General features: G+C 35.1%; 1 protein-coding gene across 1 annotated transcript; it reads left to right on the top strand.

Moving 5' to 3' along the window:
• Positions 1–8,718: 8,718 nt before the first annotated feature.
• LOC106357479 (cell division cycle protein 27 homolog B) lies at positions 8,719–13,701 on the top strand. The gene is made up of 16 exons (XM_013797139.3): positions 8,719–8,918; positions 9,462–9,534; positions 9,608–9,717; positions 9,864–9,910; positions 9,995–10,092; positions 10,173–10,459; positions 10,817–10,978; positions 11,115–11,328; positions 11,458–11,657; positions 11,746–11,811; positions 11,953–12,072; positions 12,265–12,341; positions 12,423–12,542; positions 12,640–12,859; positions 12,941–13,222; positions 13,318–13,701. The coding sequence occupies exons 1-16, from the start codon at positions 8,814–8,816 to the stop codon at positions 13,366–13,368; spliced, it is 2,232 nt and encodes a 743-aa protein (XP_013652593.1). The 5' UTR covers positions 8,719–8,813; the 3' UTR covers positions 13,369–13,701.
• Positions 13,702–15,659: the final 1,958 nt, after the last annotated feature.

Raw genomic sequence — 15,659 nt, 5'->3', positions numbered from 1 at the left:
ATGTGATTTCTAGTGATGAAATTCTACAGCTCAAATGGAGCTTATGTGCTGCCTTCCGGGACGAGGAACTGTATTGGAAGCAAAAGAGTAGAGGGAACTGGTTGAGAGCAGGAGACCGGAATACAAAATTCTTCCACGCTAAGACCAAACAAAGATGTGCCCAAAACATGCTTACTAAGCTTAAGACTCCCCGAGGAGGATGGGCGGAGAGTGAAGAGGATATCGAAAGAGTTGCGGCGAGTATTTCCAAGTTCTCTTCACCGCTACCAATCCTGGGAATTTTGATGATGCCCTCCGGTATGTTACTAAGAAAGTTACTACGCAATGTAATGAGTCAATCACACGTGACCCATCAGATGAGGAAATAAAAAAAGCTCTCTTCGATATTAATCCGGAGAAGGCTCCCGGTCCGGATTTTATGACGAGTATGTTCTATCAAAATTTCTGGGGAATCACGGCATGGGAGATCTTCCGTACGGTCAAAGAATTCTTCTCATCTGCGACCCTGGATGCAAGACTGAACCAAACCAACATCTGCCTCATTCCCAAGACGGATCGACCGTGCGAGATGACAAGACTTTTGTCCCATAAGTCTGTGTAACGTAAGCTACAAAATCATTTCGAAGATCCTTAGTAATCGCCTTAAACGTTTCCTCCCGACCTTGATTTCGGAGACCCAATCAGCTTTTGTGGCTAAGAGACTGATTACTGATAACATTCTTATTGCACAAGAAGTTTTCCACGCCCTACAGACCAACCCAAGCTGCAAGGCAAAGTTCGTCGCCATTAAGATGGATATGAGCAAGGCCTACGATAGAGTGGAGTGGTCATTCCTCGAGGCACTTATGCGAAAATTGGGATTTAATGAGTGTTGGATCTCCTGGATACATTTATGTATCTCTTCTGCCTCGTACAATTTTCTTATCAATGGAGAACCAAAGGGTAACATAATCCCATTTAGAGGCCTCCGGCAGGGCGATCCACTGTCCTCTTTTCTCTTTATCATACTGACAGAGGCGCTGATATCCCAAATACACGGAGCGGAAGGAGAGGGCATACTTACAGGCTTAAAAATCGCAAGACATAGTCCTCCAATCTCACATCCCTTGTTTGTTGACGACAACCTATTCTTCTGTAAAGCTGAACCGCAACAGTGTAGAGAGGTCATGAAGATTATTGAGGACTACGGTCAAGCATCAGGACAACAACTAAATGTCTCAAAATCCTCTATCTTTTTTGGCAGCAAGGTCCACGCGGAGACGAAGACTGAGATTAAAGACGCCCTCGATATCTCACGTGAGGGAGGAATGGGCGTCTATCTAGGGCTCCCGGAGAAGATTTGTGGATCAAAGAGACAAGTTTTCGCTTTTATCTAGGAATGCCTCCTGAATCGTCTGAATTCGTGGTCTGCGAAACTACTCTCTAAAGGAGGGAAAAAAGTTCTTATCAAATCCGTGGCGCAGGCTCTCCCCTCCTATGTTATGTCCTGTTTCTTACTGCCTCAAGATATTATTAAAAAGATGTCTAGTGCGATTGCACGATTCTGGTGGAGTTCCAAGAAAAATAATCTTGGCCTACATTGGATAGCATGGGATAAAATCTGCATACCAAAAACCGAAGGTGGTTTGGGATTTCGCGACTTAAAAAGTTTCAATATCGCCCTGCTGGCTAAACAATTGTGGAGACTGGTGCAACATCCTTCATCTCTACTAGCTAAAGTTCTGAAAGGGATATGCTTTCGTAATTCAAATCCGATAGATGTCGAGAAACCGAGTAATCCTTCGTACGTATGGCGAAGCTTAATGGCGGCGAAACCCCTCCTGAAATCAGGTATGTGGAAGTCTATAGGCTCTGGATACAATAATAGAGTTTGGAATGAGCCATGGATCCCTACAACTCCCCCACCTCCGCCATATGGTATAAGGCCTATTCAGAAGCCGAACATGCTTGTCTTCGAGCTTATTGATCGCAACTCCAAAAGTTGGAACACAGATCTGTTGAAAACTATCTTTGCTCCAGAGGATATTCCGCTTATCACTAGCCTGCGCATCAGTAGGTCCTTCAGAGTTGATAGCTTCTGCTGGGTCCATACAAAATCTGGAATATACTCCGTCAAAACCGGTTATGATGAGATGTGTCGCTTGGTCAATGAGCAGGCCAGAGAGCTATGTACCGAACCTAGTATATCCAGTTTAACGCAGCAGGTCTGGAAGGTCAAAACAGTGCCAAAGATACGACATTTTATGTGGCAGTCCTTGTCGAATTGTATTCCTGTCTGTAGCCGCCTTGCTGACCGGCACTGCCACCCCGTAAGAACCTGTCAACGTTGCGGACACGACGATGAAACTGTGAACCACTTGCTCTTTGAATGTCCGCTGGCCACTCAGACTTGGACTCTAGCGCAACTACCCTTCCATCCGGGCGAATTCCAGAGTTCTTCCATCTACAACAATTTTGATTGCCTTCTTAACAGAGTACATAAACGGAATGGATCAGAGGATAGCCTAGGCTGTATCCCTTGGGTCCTCTGGTTCCTATGGAAAGCACGTAATGAGAACGTGTTCAATGACAAGGAGATCTCGCCATTGGAGGTGATGCAATCAGTAACCTCGGAGGCGTCAAATTGGAGATTGGCGCAAACCATCCCAGACGTATCAGAGGAGAGAGATAACATGGACATGCCGGAGTTACCTGTCAGACCACCACGAAGACCCCTTTGCAGGTTCGATGCGTCCTGGAAAGAGGACGATGCTCGCTTCGGTGGTGGACTCGTGATTAAGAAGGAGGATGGGATTACAATATTCGGTTCATTCGCTAGTAACCGAGTTTTGTCCCCCGTACACGCAGAGATCAGTACTTTGCTGTGGGCCATGAAATCCTCGCTACTCCTCGGTCACGACTCGATGGATTTTGAACCAGACTGTTTGCAGGTGGTTAGGCTAATTGAGGAAGAAGAAGAATGACCAAGTCTTATGGCTGAGTTTGATGAGTTCCTTGATCTTCGTTCTAAGTTTTTGTTTTGCTCCATTACTTATGTTACACGTTAAAATAACCTCCGATCTGATCGCCTTGCGAATGGTGCTAGGTCTCGAGGCTTTTGCTTTTCCCATGTACACTCTGAGGTCCCAACTTGGCTGGTGCTAGACACCACTTGGTTGGAATCATCTTAATAAACGTATGGAGCTTTCGATGTCAAAAAAGTTAACTCTAATTTAATTGAAGATCTCCTTATGCAATGAGATTTCCAGAGGTACAACATTCACAAACTGATTAATCAAACAAGTAATAAAAAGAGGATATAAACCTTAGATAGAGTGTCCACGTAAGCGAAAATAATCGGCCAATGAGAAACTATATTTTTGCCATGTCACCTCCTCTATTTGTTTTTACAAAATGATCCTTTAACTTTTTACTTAAACAATTATAACCGAAAATATTTTTTTAGTGAAATATATTATTTATATAAATATAATTATATGTTTTATTTACATAATCGTTTGTAAAGAAATATTTAGTGTAAATAATATCATAATTTTATAAAATACTAAAATAAATTGGTTTGGTTTTCAACTTTCACAAAGAAAAAGTATTATTTGTAAACTTAGAAAAGAATATATCAAGAATATTCTTTTTCAGGAGAGAAAATAAAAAAATATATCGGAGACAAATCCATCTCTATTATGAAATTCCTCTATTTTAGAGAAAAAAAATAAAAGAATACATTGCAGATGGTCTAAGGCATGGCCGACGTAAATGATCGACGTTGAGATTTCAGCTTTTCTGATTCTTACTATTCTAATGTTTCAATATAATTTGAATATTCTCTTTGCTTTATAATACAATGGTTTAAAAGTATTTTTTGTTTCACTATATAAATTGTTTTTATATTTCAACGTAACTTTATACTTATTGGATATTGTGCGACCAATTACATTATGTAAATTACTGTGTAATTGATTAAATTTATATATTAAATGACAGTTCTCTAAAGTAATAACTTTTAAATATTACAGATTTTAATTAAAACTAGAGGATATAAGCCTGAGATAGAGTGTCCACGCAGGAGAAAATAATCGGCCAATGAGAAACTATATTTTTGCCATGTCATCTCCTCTATTTGTTTTTTACAAAAGGATCCCTTAACTTTTTACTTAAATAATTATAACCGAAAATATTTTATTAGTGAACTATATTTTTTATATAAATATAATTATATTTTTTTATACATAATAGTTTGTAAAGAAATATTTAGTGTAAATAATATCATAATTTGATAAAATACTAAAATAAATTGGGCTGGTTTTCAAATTTCACAAATAAAAAATATTATTTGTAAACTTAGAAAAGAATATATCAAGAATATTCTTTTTAGGAGAGAAAATAGAAAAATACATCGGAGACAAATCCACCTCTATTATGAAATTTTTCTATTTTAGAAAAAAATAGAGGAATGCATTGGAGATGGTCTAAGGCATGGCCGACGTAAATGATCGACGTTGAGATTTCAGTTTTTTTGATTCTTACTATTTTAATGTTTCAATTTAATTTGAATATTTCATTTGTTTTATAATATAATGATTTAAAAGTATTTTTTGTTTCACTATATAAATTGTTTTTATATTTCAATGTAACTTTATATTTATTGGATATTGTGTGGCCAATTAAATTATGTAAATTACCGTGTAATTGATTAAATTTATATATTAAAATACAGTTTTTTAAAGTAATAACTTTTAAATATTACAGATTTTAATTAAAACTGATTACATTTTGAAACAGATAGAGTAATCTATAAACTAACTCTATATAGATATGAGGACAAAATTGTAAAGTGGTTTCACCTTGAATTTCTCTCATTCTGTGCATTCCTAATTGGAAGGAGATAATCAACATCTAATATTATATTACTCTCAGTATATTAGAAATGGTCGAACTGTAAACCAATTAAGAATGATGTAAGGAAGACATAAAGATGTATTTCCAGTTATCACAAATATAGAATCAATTGACAATAACTTAATTATGTCTAGCGTAGTACAACAAATAAGAGTTTCTATACCTTCTAATATTATAATATATCACTATATTAGTGGCTAAATTTAGTTTTCTCTAGCACAAATATCCACTCAATTCTTCGAGTTTAAGTTTTTCAATCTGATGTCCAAAAAAAAAAAGAAACGGTCGAACAGTACATTGTAATTGGAGAAAAAAAACAAACAAAAATCAACCGAAGAATTTTAAGGTATATGAAACAAAAATTGGAAATAGCAGTTCTCTGCAATTAAAGAATAAGACAATAAAATTGTAAAAATACAAAATAAAACAAAAAATATACACAGAAATAAAGATTTTGTAAAATGAAATCATAATATAATTTCCATAATTGATAGTGCTCAGTTACACTAAAAAGTCTAAATTTACAACATACATAGTTTTATTTACATCTTTAAACATATTATCTAATTAAAATGATTCTAAAAAAGTGCCAGCATGAAGAGTTAGAAAATATACGATAAAATATAATACATAACGTTAAAAATACATTATCACTGATCACTAAAAAATTATGTTAGTAGTAATAAATATAAAATGACAACACATTTATTAAAACCATAGAACAGCACGCAACAAGGTGTTATTAAATATAAAAACTACAAATTAAATATGCTCAACGCAAGCACATATAAAAATGAGACATCATATTTGGATATATTTAAATAAATAATTTTACATATATTATATTCTTGATAATTTTAAAATTACTTAAAAAGAAACAAAATTATTAAAAAAAAAATACAAATAAAACTAAAGCAATATTTTGTAACGTCAAAATAATAAGTGAATAAAAATATATTATGATAAAATAGATTTTAGATTTTAAAGACTTCTAATTCATGTAATATTAAAAAATTTAAAATTTGTTTATTACAATTAATATTTTACCATTAGATATATTAAAACAATATTCTAGATCGATATTCAATTGTCAGTTTTCAACTATTACACGTAAAAAAATATTATTAAGTACGTTTTTTTTTTGAAAAGGGGGTTTATATTTTAAGTAGGTTATTGGAGTACTTTTTTCATTTCGTGAATTTATTCGAGATGAGATTCCGATCTCTTAAACTAAGATAATTTATGTTCTATACATAATTATATTTTTTTACATAACTCTAAAATCTCGGACTTGATTCTTCGTATTTTATTAGTTAATTATGTTACATATATAATAGAAATACTTACTTCAAACTAAAAATAAAAAAAAAATCAAATTTAGAAATAGTATACAAAAATTCACATACAAATAAAAATGATAAATGTAACAAATTTAAATATATTATCCGTGGGTAGCGCGGATAAATGATCTAGTGACTAATAACAATCAGATAACGTCTAAAAAAACATTAAAACAAAAAATTGATAAACAAAGAGAAAATAAATAGGACATATCAATAAAAAATACAACCTAGAAATTTATTGACTAAGATTTTTTTCATACTAACTTCTAAATATTTTCTTCTAAATATTTTCTTAAAACTTTTGAAGTAATTATAGATCCACATTGAAATAAAGCCAATATAATACAATAAGGAGTACTGATGATCATATTGCCACACAACTTTCAGTTCCGCAAGAAAATCAATAGCGTTGATACTTTATTGTCAAAGACTCCGCAAAAAATCATTTTCTCAATTTATTTGTGATATGTTGTTCTCTTTTATCATTTTAGTTTTTCTTATTTTTGATTTTTTATTATTGTATTTGTATAATTGTTCCCGATCAAATATTAATAAATTTATGTTGGAAAAAAACTTTTCATCAAGAGCTCAATTTATAACCAATTCCTACTCAATAGGTCATTTGATCAAATCATACTTTTTTTTACGTTTGATTAATTATGCTATTACAACGATGAGAAATACTACATAGACGATTCTATAGCCGACAATTCTACCATCATATGAGAATCCACGTCTGACTGCATCGCTCCGAGCCGCCCTATGAGATCCATGTTCGATGATATGCCTTTGCACCATGCTGAAGATTTTTTGTAACCTTTTTTTTCCATGATCTGCATAATTCGCGTTTTCTGGAGTTTGAACCCAGACCTCCTGGTGTAGAAGTATTAGTGAACTTTTAGTCAAACCACTAAACTAAGGGGCTTCCACATCAGATCATACTTTTATTTTGAAGATAATGATTTGTAAATAAAAATAGAAAATTTTGACATTAAAAATAGACATAAGTGTAGGACTCGATTTCCACCTTCAATATTCCCACTTTTTACTTATTCTGGTTTGCTATTTAAAGACCTCAAAACATACAACTTTTTCCAAAATTAAATTGTTTCAGATTTTTCAAAAGAATATTTTATTCTGAGGTTAATTATCACGAGCGCTACTAATTAATCCAAAAATGAAGTTAATTCCATTGATGTGTATCGTCTTTGTCGTGATGTTGACATCATTCCCTGCTACGATTAAGAGTGATTGCCTTTTTTTTTTTGAACATCAAGAGTGATTGCCTTAAAACTCTTCAGTCATGCCTGCGCCAAGAGCCTAAAAATAACCAGGAGAAGATAAAATGTTGTTCAGTTTGGAATAGAAATGTAACGCCAACAACATTAGCATGTGTATGTCGTGTAAAGAACAATCTCATGACAGAACAATTTTTTTTTTTTTTTTTTTGCTAAACTGTGAATATTATAAAATGAAAGTTTAGGGTTACAAAAACTTAAAAGTGATACCTTGGAAAAAAGAAATAAAAAACAAGGTATACACATGATTGTTAGATCAGAAAGTTGCAACTATCTAATCCAAAGTTGCATAAGAATAGTAAATTTCCTCCTATGTCTTCTCGCACTGATGGCATTATGGATATCCCTGTCTATGGTGGCGAATGTTGTCTGCTGCGGGGAGAATCCAGTGAGATGAACTGCCGAGTTGCGCTGCCTCCAGATGTTGTAGATCATGGACTGAGTCGCTAGCTTCCTGATGGTGGATGGGTTGCGCTGACAGAACAATTTTTACCCGAGTTTTAAGAGCTTGTGGATTAGGAGATTTTCAATTCAAGTGTTAACAATGCGGGCATAAAATAGTCAAACCACCAATGATCGTCAAAACAAATTGGAAATAATAAAGTATAGTAATTATTACGGTATTTATTAATTTCTATTAATCATTTTAATTAACTTATTGTTCAATGTTCATGCTCATCTGAATTATGATTCCATGTTCTTTTTTTTTGTTTTTATGTATTTTCTTAGATCGTGAAGTAAATAAAACCGAAAAGTTATAATTTACTCTAAAACAACCAAGATTCGTAAAAACCCTTTTTCCAAAAAAAAAGCAACCAAGATTTGTAATAAGAATTTCCGCTCTATGTTTTGTTTTTAATGCTGGATAATTATGTTATTACAACTATGAGAAATATTACAAACGATTCTACAGCCAACAATAATTCTATCTGCCGTACGAGGATTCACGTCTGACTGCATTTTTAAATTTTTAGTTTATAGTTTAAATGATCTTTATCATAATGAAAAAATAATTTACATTTTAGAGTGTGGGCTGCCAAACAATTGTAAAATAACGAATGGATCAATTGCAAAGCCCAGTACTGATTAAAAGTTTAGAGTCTTTGTCACGTGCCGAATAGTTTGAAAACAGAGCATCGCACGTGCCGCCTCAAAATTTGAAATTATTTACTTCAAAATAAATCACCAAAGGGTAAGAAAAAAAAAAAGGAAATCGAGAAAAACAGAAACCCCTCTTTCACTCGAGGAAGGAAGGAAGGAAGACAAGCTCGCAACAATGGAAGCTATGCTAGTGGACTGTGTACGCAACAGCCTCAGTCATTTTGTGTACAAGAATGCCATTTTCATGTGTGAGCGTCTCTGCGCCGAGTTTCCCTCTGAGGTTATTACCTCTTCTTTCCACTCTCTCTCTCTCTCTCTATGGATTCTGTAAATCGAAGCTGTTGGTGATTTCGAAATATAGAGATTATGTGTTAATTGCAACTGGGGTACTTTTGGGGTGTGTAATTCAATCGAGCGTCCTTGAGTTCTTCGAGATCGATTTTGGGTCTCTTAGCTTTTACCCCCTTTGATTCAAGATCTATATGTTTGTTTCGTTGGTCGATTAGACGATGAAAATTCGAATTTTTTTCTTTTCGAATTTGGAATCTCCACTAGTGACCTGGTCAGGTTCTATCTTTTGACAAATTGCAAAACAAGCTTCTTTCTTTAGATCTCTCTCCCCAATGTTTTGACTTTCTCCTGTGTTATTTTGTTATCCCAAAGTGTCTGCTTTCTTTGGAGCTTAGCAATTGTATAACCTTCAAATTAGGGTTTATACAGCTTCCAATTTGCTAGCATCATTTAAGTGAAAAAAATGTCAGTAAAAAAAACAGACTTTGAGGCTTTCATGTCAGTAAAACTTTCTACTCTTCCTCTTGCATAGGTTAATCTACAGCTGTTAGCCACCAGTTACCTTCAGAATAATCAAGCTTACAGTGCCTATCATCTGCTCAAGGGTATGTTGCTTGGTTTCTCCACAGTTTATTAGGTCGTTTGCTCATCTTTGTATTGCGTCCTTCTTATGTAAAGGAACACAAATGGCTCAGTCTCGGTACTTGTTCGCCTTATCTTGCTACCAGATGGACCTTCTCAATGAAGCTGAATCTGCACTCTGCCCTCTTAATGAACCTGGTGCGGAGGTACTTTGTCATCTCTGGTAGTTTGCTTTAATTTTCTCACCGAATGTCTTCTTACAAACTCTCGGTGTCAGTATCTTTGGTACATCTTTTGTGTTTTATTTAGTTCACTTAAGAAGGTAATAATATAGCTTCTGGTTATCCTGCAGATCCCAAATGGTGCAGCGGGTCATTACCTTCTTGGGCTTATTTACAAGTTCGTTTCTTGCTCTCTCTAAGCATTTTCGTCTTTATTCTGCCAATGGTTGTTCGAGATGTTTTCTCATTAGTGATCTTTCAGGTATACTGATAGAAGGAAGAACGCCGCTCAACAATTTAAGCAGTCTTTGACACTGGATCCTCTACTTTGGGCTGCATATGAGGAATTATGCATACTAGGTGAACACAATGCATTTTCTACATACTTGGTACGTTTGTTATGCTTCTCTTACGTTTTTCTGGCAATCCTACTTTTTCAGGTGCTGCTGAGGAACCATCTGCGGTTTTTGGTGAAGCAGCTGCTCTCTCCATCCAAAAGCAGTACATGCAACAACTGCCATCTTCACTCGGCTTAAACACGTACAATGATGAACGTAATACGACTTCGGTTAAAAACACGAGCTCTGAAGATTACAGTCCAAGGCAGTCCAAGCACACGCAAGGCCATGGCCTTAAAGATATCTCTGGAAATTTCCACTCGCATGGTCTTAACGGAGGTGTTTCGAACATGTCATTCTATAATACCCCTTCGCCAGTGGCTGCACAGGTAATGTCACACTTCTTTTAATATCAACAAGTCGGTCGGCTTTCTGTTGAATTGATCATATATTCTTGAGTAATTTTGTTATTTAATGCATCATACAGTATTGATTTTGTAGTGCTTGCATTGCTTATTATGTTATACCTTCAGTGCCAAAGATGGTTTGGCTAATCTTTCATTGACTATTAGTTCTGAGTCTGTTTTTAATGTCTCTGGTTTGGCATGCTACCTTACTACTTATATCTGGAGAACTGTATGTTTTCACCTTATAAGCATTATTTTGGTCATGGTGTATTGTGTATGTGCTTTAAAGAGCAGCTGTGAATGAGGTTTAAATTGACTTGTATATTTGTCAACTTGTAGCTATCCGGTATGGCTCCACCACCACTTTTCCGGAATTTTCAGCCGGCCGTTCCAAACCAAAACTCCCTTACTACTGACAATTCCCCAAAGTCCACAGTAAACTCTACCATTCAAGCACCTGCACCCAGAAGAAAATTTGTAGATGAAGGAAAGCTACGTAAGGTAGTATTCACATGCCTGTACTGGTCTACTTGTTGTCATAAAGACACAATTCTGAATTTGTTGGTTTTCATTTCTCTTTATAGTACTCTGGTTCTTTTTGAATTTTGTCTTACTTATGATATCTTTTCCTATGCAGATTTCTGGCAGGCTGTTTTCTGATTCTGGTCCACGACGGAGTTCGAGATTGTCTGCTGATTCAGGTGCAAACACTAATGCAAGTGTTGCAACAGTAAGCGGAAATGGGAACAACACTTCCAAGCATTTAGGAGGTTCTAAATTGGGTTCTTTGGGACTTCGTTCTGTTACACTTCGGAAGGGGAATTCTTGGGCAAATGAAAACATGGATGAAGGTTGTGACATTACATGCACTATATCACCATATTTTTATTGAAAGCTGGTCTGTTGTGATTTTTGTAACCATGCCTCTTTTGTCTTTTTGTTATCTGATACTCAATTCGTTGTCATCCTGTTTGGTTTAGGGGTTCGTGGGGAATCTTTTGATGATTCAAGGCCTAATACTGCCTCAACGACTGGTTCTATGGCTTCCAGTGATGCTAAATCCTGTGATCAAGAAGACGAAATAATGTCGCAGAAAATCACAATTGGTATTTCAGAAATATTAAGCCTCCTAAGGACACTCGGGGAAGGGTGTAGACTTTCGTACATGTACAAGTGTCAGGTAAGAATATTGTTGCTTACTTAAGTAATACAAAGGTAATTTATATAGGATTATTTCATTGTCTTCCTTGTGCATCTGGGTGTTTCAGGAGGCACTAGATACATATATGAATCTTCCACATAAGCACTATAATACAGGATGGGTTCTTTCCCAGGTAATAAGTGACTCTTCTCTCTTTTAAGTTGTCATACTTGGATATGTTTATTCCACGAACTATCTTGTTCAGTTTGGCACATGAAGTTTTAGCCTGGTGGCCTGTGATATTAATTGTTAGAGGGCATTTGATGGCATGCAGGTGGGGAAAGCATACTTTGAATTAATAGACTATATAGAAGCGGAAAAAGCATTCCGTCAAGCCCGCCAGGCTTCTCCTTATAGCTTAGAAGGAATGGATATTTACTCTACTGTCCTCTACGTAAGTGTGTTTTTGTTATCTCTAAATATGGAAACTCCTCTGAGTTAGATGAAACTTTGACCTTTTGCTTTTAGTCTCACGGGAGTTTGGTAAATTTACCTTTTGCTTTTAGTCTCACGGGAGTTTGGTAAATTTCTGCAAATAAATCTCAGGTAATTTAAAATGTCTCATCAAATAATGATGTTTTTGCAGCACTTGAAGGAAGATATGAAACTTAGTTACTTGGCTCAGGAACTCATATCAACAGATCGCTTAGCTCCGCAATCTTGGTATTTTATTGTCGAATGTCTCTTTCTGATTAATTGCTTCATTTGCTGTTGGTCATAACAGAATTAAGTGAGATTATGTAGGTGTGCTATGGGAAACTGTTATAGTTTGCAAAAAGACCATGAGACTGCACTGAAGAATTTCCTACGAGCTGTTCAACTGAATCCAAGATTTGCATATGCACATACTTTATGTGGCCACGAGTAAGAAAGCTTCTATCCATTTTAACAATAGTCTGGTTGAAATGCATTGGTTGTTGGTCTAAGCAACAGTCTCTCTCTCTCTTTACCGTTTCTCTAGATACGCAACTCTAGAAGATTTTGAGAACGGAATGAAAAGTTACCAAAACGCACTTCGTGTAGACACAAGACACTATAACGCTTGGTATGGGCTTGGAATGATCTATCTACGCCAAGAGAAGTTAGAGTTCTCAGAGCATCACTTCAGAATGGCTTTCTTAATAAACCCGAGTTCCTCTGTTATAATGTCTTATTTAGGGACAGCTCTTCATGCCTTAAAGGTTATATTCTTACACTCATTTAATAGAACTTTCTTTTGAAGAATGACTAAAAAGAATCTTGTTTTTGTTCTGTGTAAATAGAGAAGCGAGGAAGCGTTAGAGATAATGGAGCAAGCTATATTAGCAGACAGGAAGAATCCTCTTCCAATGTACCAGAAAGCTAACATACTTGTCTGCTTAGAGAGATTAGATGAAGCTCTAGAAGTTCTGGAGGAGCTTAAAGAGTATGCGCCTTCAGAAAGCAGCGTATACGCTTTAATGGGCAGGATCTATAAGCGGCGAAACATGCACGATAAAGCCATGCTTCATTTCGGTCTAGCTTTGGATATGAAACCGCCTGCAACTGATGTTGCTGCAATAAAGGTTGGAGTCTTTTTGAAAACACACACAGAGTCATCTTCTGATGGTTTTATATACTGCTTTTAAATTTTGAAACTGGTTATTATTGTCTGAAACAGGCTGCAATGGAGAAACTGCATGTTCCTGATGAGATTGACGAGAGCCCATAGAGAATCGTTGCTACTCTGAGAATCATGGAGAAAGAAGCAAATGTATGGGTTTGTGCAAAGCCTACCTCCTTTATGGAACTAGTTGGGTTTTAAATCTTCCAAAGATTTTGTCGCTTTGGTAACCAAACCGTAACACAACCACAAAGAGCTTACAACATGAGTATGTATCAGGAGTCGCTGTATGTTGTTCATACCTACTTCTCGCAATATAAAATTTTATATTTGTTTAGAAACTCCATGTTTGTCTAGAGTTTTTTTTTCTTCCAGTAATTTTGTTTTATCTAAATAATGTTTAGAATATATTCTCGTCAACAATTTATGTTTTTAATTGTCTTTGCAGAATTTTATTTAAAGTTTAGTATGATTGATTGAAGAGTTCAAAACCCAAAGAAAACAAAGAAACGCTACTCTTTCTATTTTTGAAAGATAAATGTTTTGAACAACACGTTTGTTTCTGAAAGATATAGTATATGTTGTGATTTAAATATATTTTATATGAGTTAATAATTGCAAATTATAATATTTAAAACATTAATTTGTATTTATTGAATTATTTTAAATTAAGATTACTATAAATGGAACCAAAGAAAATAATTTATTTATCAACAATTTTTTTTTTGTCATCAACAACAGACTCATACTGACTTTGTGAACCACTCCGGTAGATTTTGATCCATGTGAACGACAAACGACAGTTGTTTCCTGACACTGCGTGCTAGACTATCCGTTCTTGAATTTTGCGTCCTTGATACATAGATAATCTCCGAACGTGTGATTCCTTCTTTCAGCGATTTAATATCTTCCAAATAACTTGCAAATGCTGGTCATTCTTCTGGTTCTGAAACCATCTTCACCAATTGATAACAATCCGTTGCAAACGTAACCTGAAATTGGCGTACGTTTCTCATGCATTTCATTGTCCATAGTAGTGCTTCTATCTCCGCATGTAGAGGAGATAAACAAGCCCGGACATTCCTTGTTCCCAACAGCCCATCAAAACCTTCTAAAGTACTCAGCCAACCTTGCCCGGAGAAGACCTCATTCTCCTTCCAGGAACCATCTGTAAAACACAATCTCCCCGGAATTGCAGGAAGAGTCATAATCTCAACTTGGGGTACTGTCCTGATTTCGTTCATTACCTGTGCATCAGCCCAAAGTCTTGACTTCGTTTCTGCTAATTTGAGCGTGTCTCTAGGGTCCATGTCCAGATTACTAAAAACTTTATTATTCTTTCCTTTCCAAATATACCAAAGTATCCATGCAAATTGATGATCCTCCATCTGTGGAGAGACTCTTCAGAAGAGATGATCCATGTTTGTAAAGAGGGAGTTCGTTGGGAACATAGTTGGATTTGATGTTATCTTAGAGAGAGCCCAAACCTGAAGTGCTGAAAGACATTAAAAAAACACATGGTTGATCGATTCTTCATCCGCTTCACATTGTGCACAACATATGTCTCCCTGTATTCCTCTCGCTTTTAGATTCTTCTTGACTACTATACAACCTGTAACCAATTGCCATAGAAAATGTTTCAACAATTTTCATATGTTTTTTATTATGCTTAAAACTTAAAAATATATTTATCTTTAGTGTTCAGTATGACCAGATTAAAAAAAACGGATATATTTTAGTCTACCTCTAGATCTGATTCTCTCTATACATAGTTTACTATCTTGATTCCATTAAGCTTGGATATCTGGATAATGATTCCACCCTTATAACGGTAAAATGTGGTATTCGAGCCAGTGGAACCCGACTACAAAACGCATTACAATGCTTAAGGAGATTTAAGAGTCCATAGGTGACTTATTAAATATTTCAACGAATTTTATTTTTTATAAATTTGGTAGTCTAATTTTTTTTTTGGAGCCTATATCTATATAATTTTCTTTATATATTTTGGAGGCCGAAGGCCAATGTTTCACTCACCCACATTGGTCCTACTTGGGAAAAGTTTGCACGAATGCTAAGCTTGTAACATTGTACTTCAGCCCTCTGCATTCGGTAAATAAAAGTCTACAGTGACAACTCTGATCAGATGTATATGATATCTTTTTACTTTATAAAAATATGTAACTAGTGATTTATGCTATATTTTAAACATTATGTATATGCTAGAGCATTTATTTGTATTGATTTTTTTTCCAAAGCTATTTAGTTAATAGTAAAGTATTGCTTAGTTTATGACATATAAGCTAATTATAGTTAATAAAAATTTAATATCTTAAATGCCATGCTGGCTAATAGATTTTAGGAAATATAAGAATATGCAAGTTTTTTCATAGATAGGA

The sequence above is a fragment of the Brassica napus genome, chromosome C7 (assembly GCF_020379485.1).
Source record: "Brassica napus cultivar Da-Ae chromosome C7, Da-Ae, whole genome shotgun sequence".
NCBI lineage: Eukaryota > Viridiplantae > Streptophyta > Magnoliopsida > Brassicales > Brassicaceae > Brassica > Brassica napus.
The sequence above is the reverse complement of the archived record's forward strand: the minus strand, read 5'-3'. Positions and strand labels throughout refer to the sequence as shown.

Bases quoted from the DNA above. Each gene is read 5' to 3' on its own strand.
- LOC106357479 (XM_013797139.3), top strand. From the start codon at position 8,814: ATGGAAGCTATGCTAGTGGACTGTGTACGCAACAGCCTCAGTCATTTT. The intron at 11,812-11,952 runs GTAATAAGTGAC...GATGGCATGCAG, and splicing joins CAGGATGGGTTCTTTCCCAG to GTGGGGAAAGCATACTTTGA. The intron at 13,223-13,317 runs GTTGGAGTCTTT...TGTCTGAAACAG, and splicing joins CTGATGTTGCTGCAATAAAG to GCTGCAATGGAGAAACTGCA.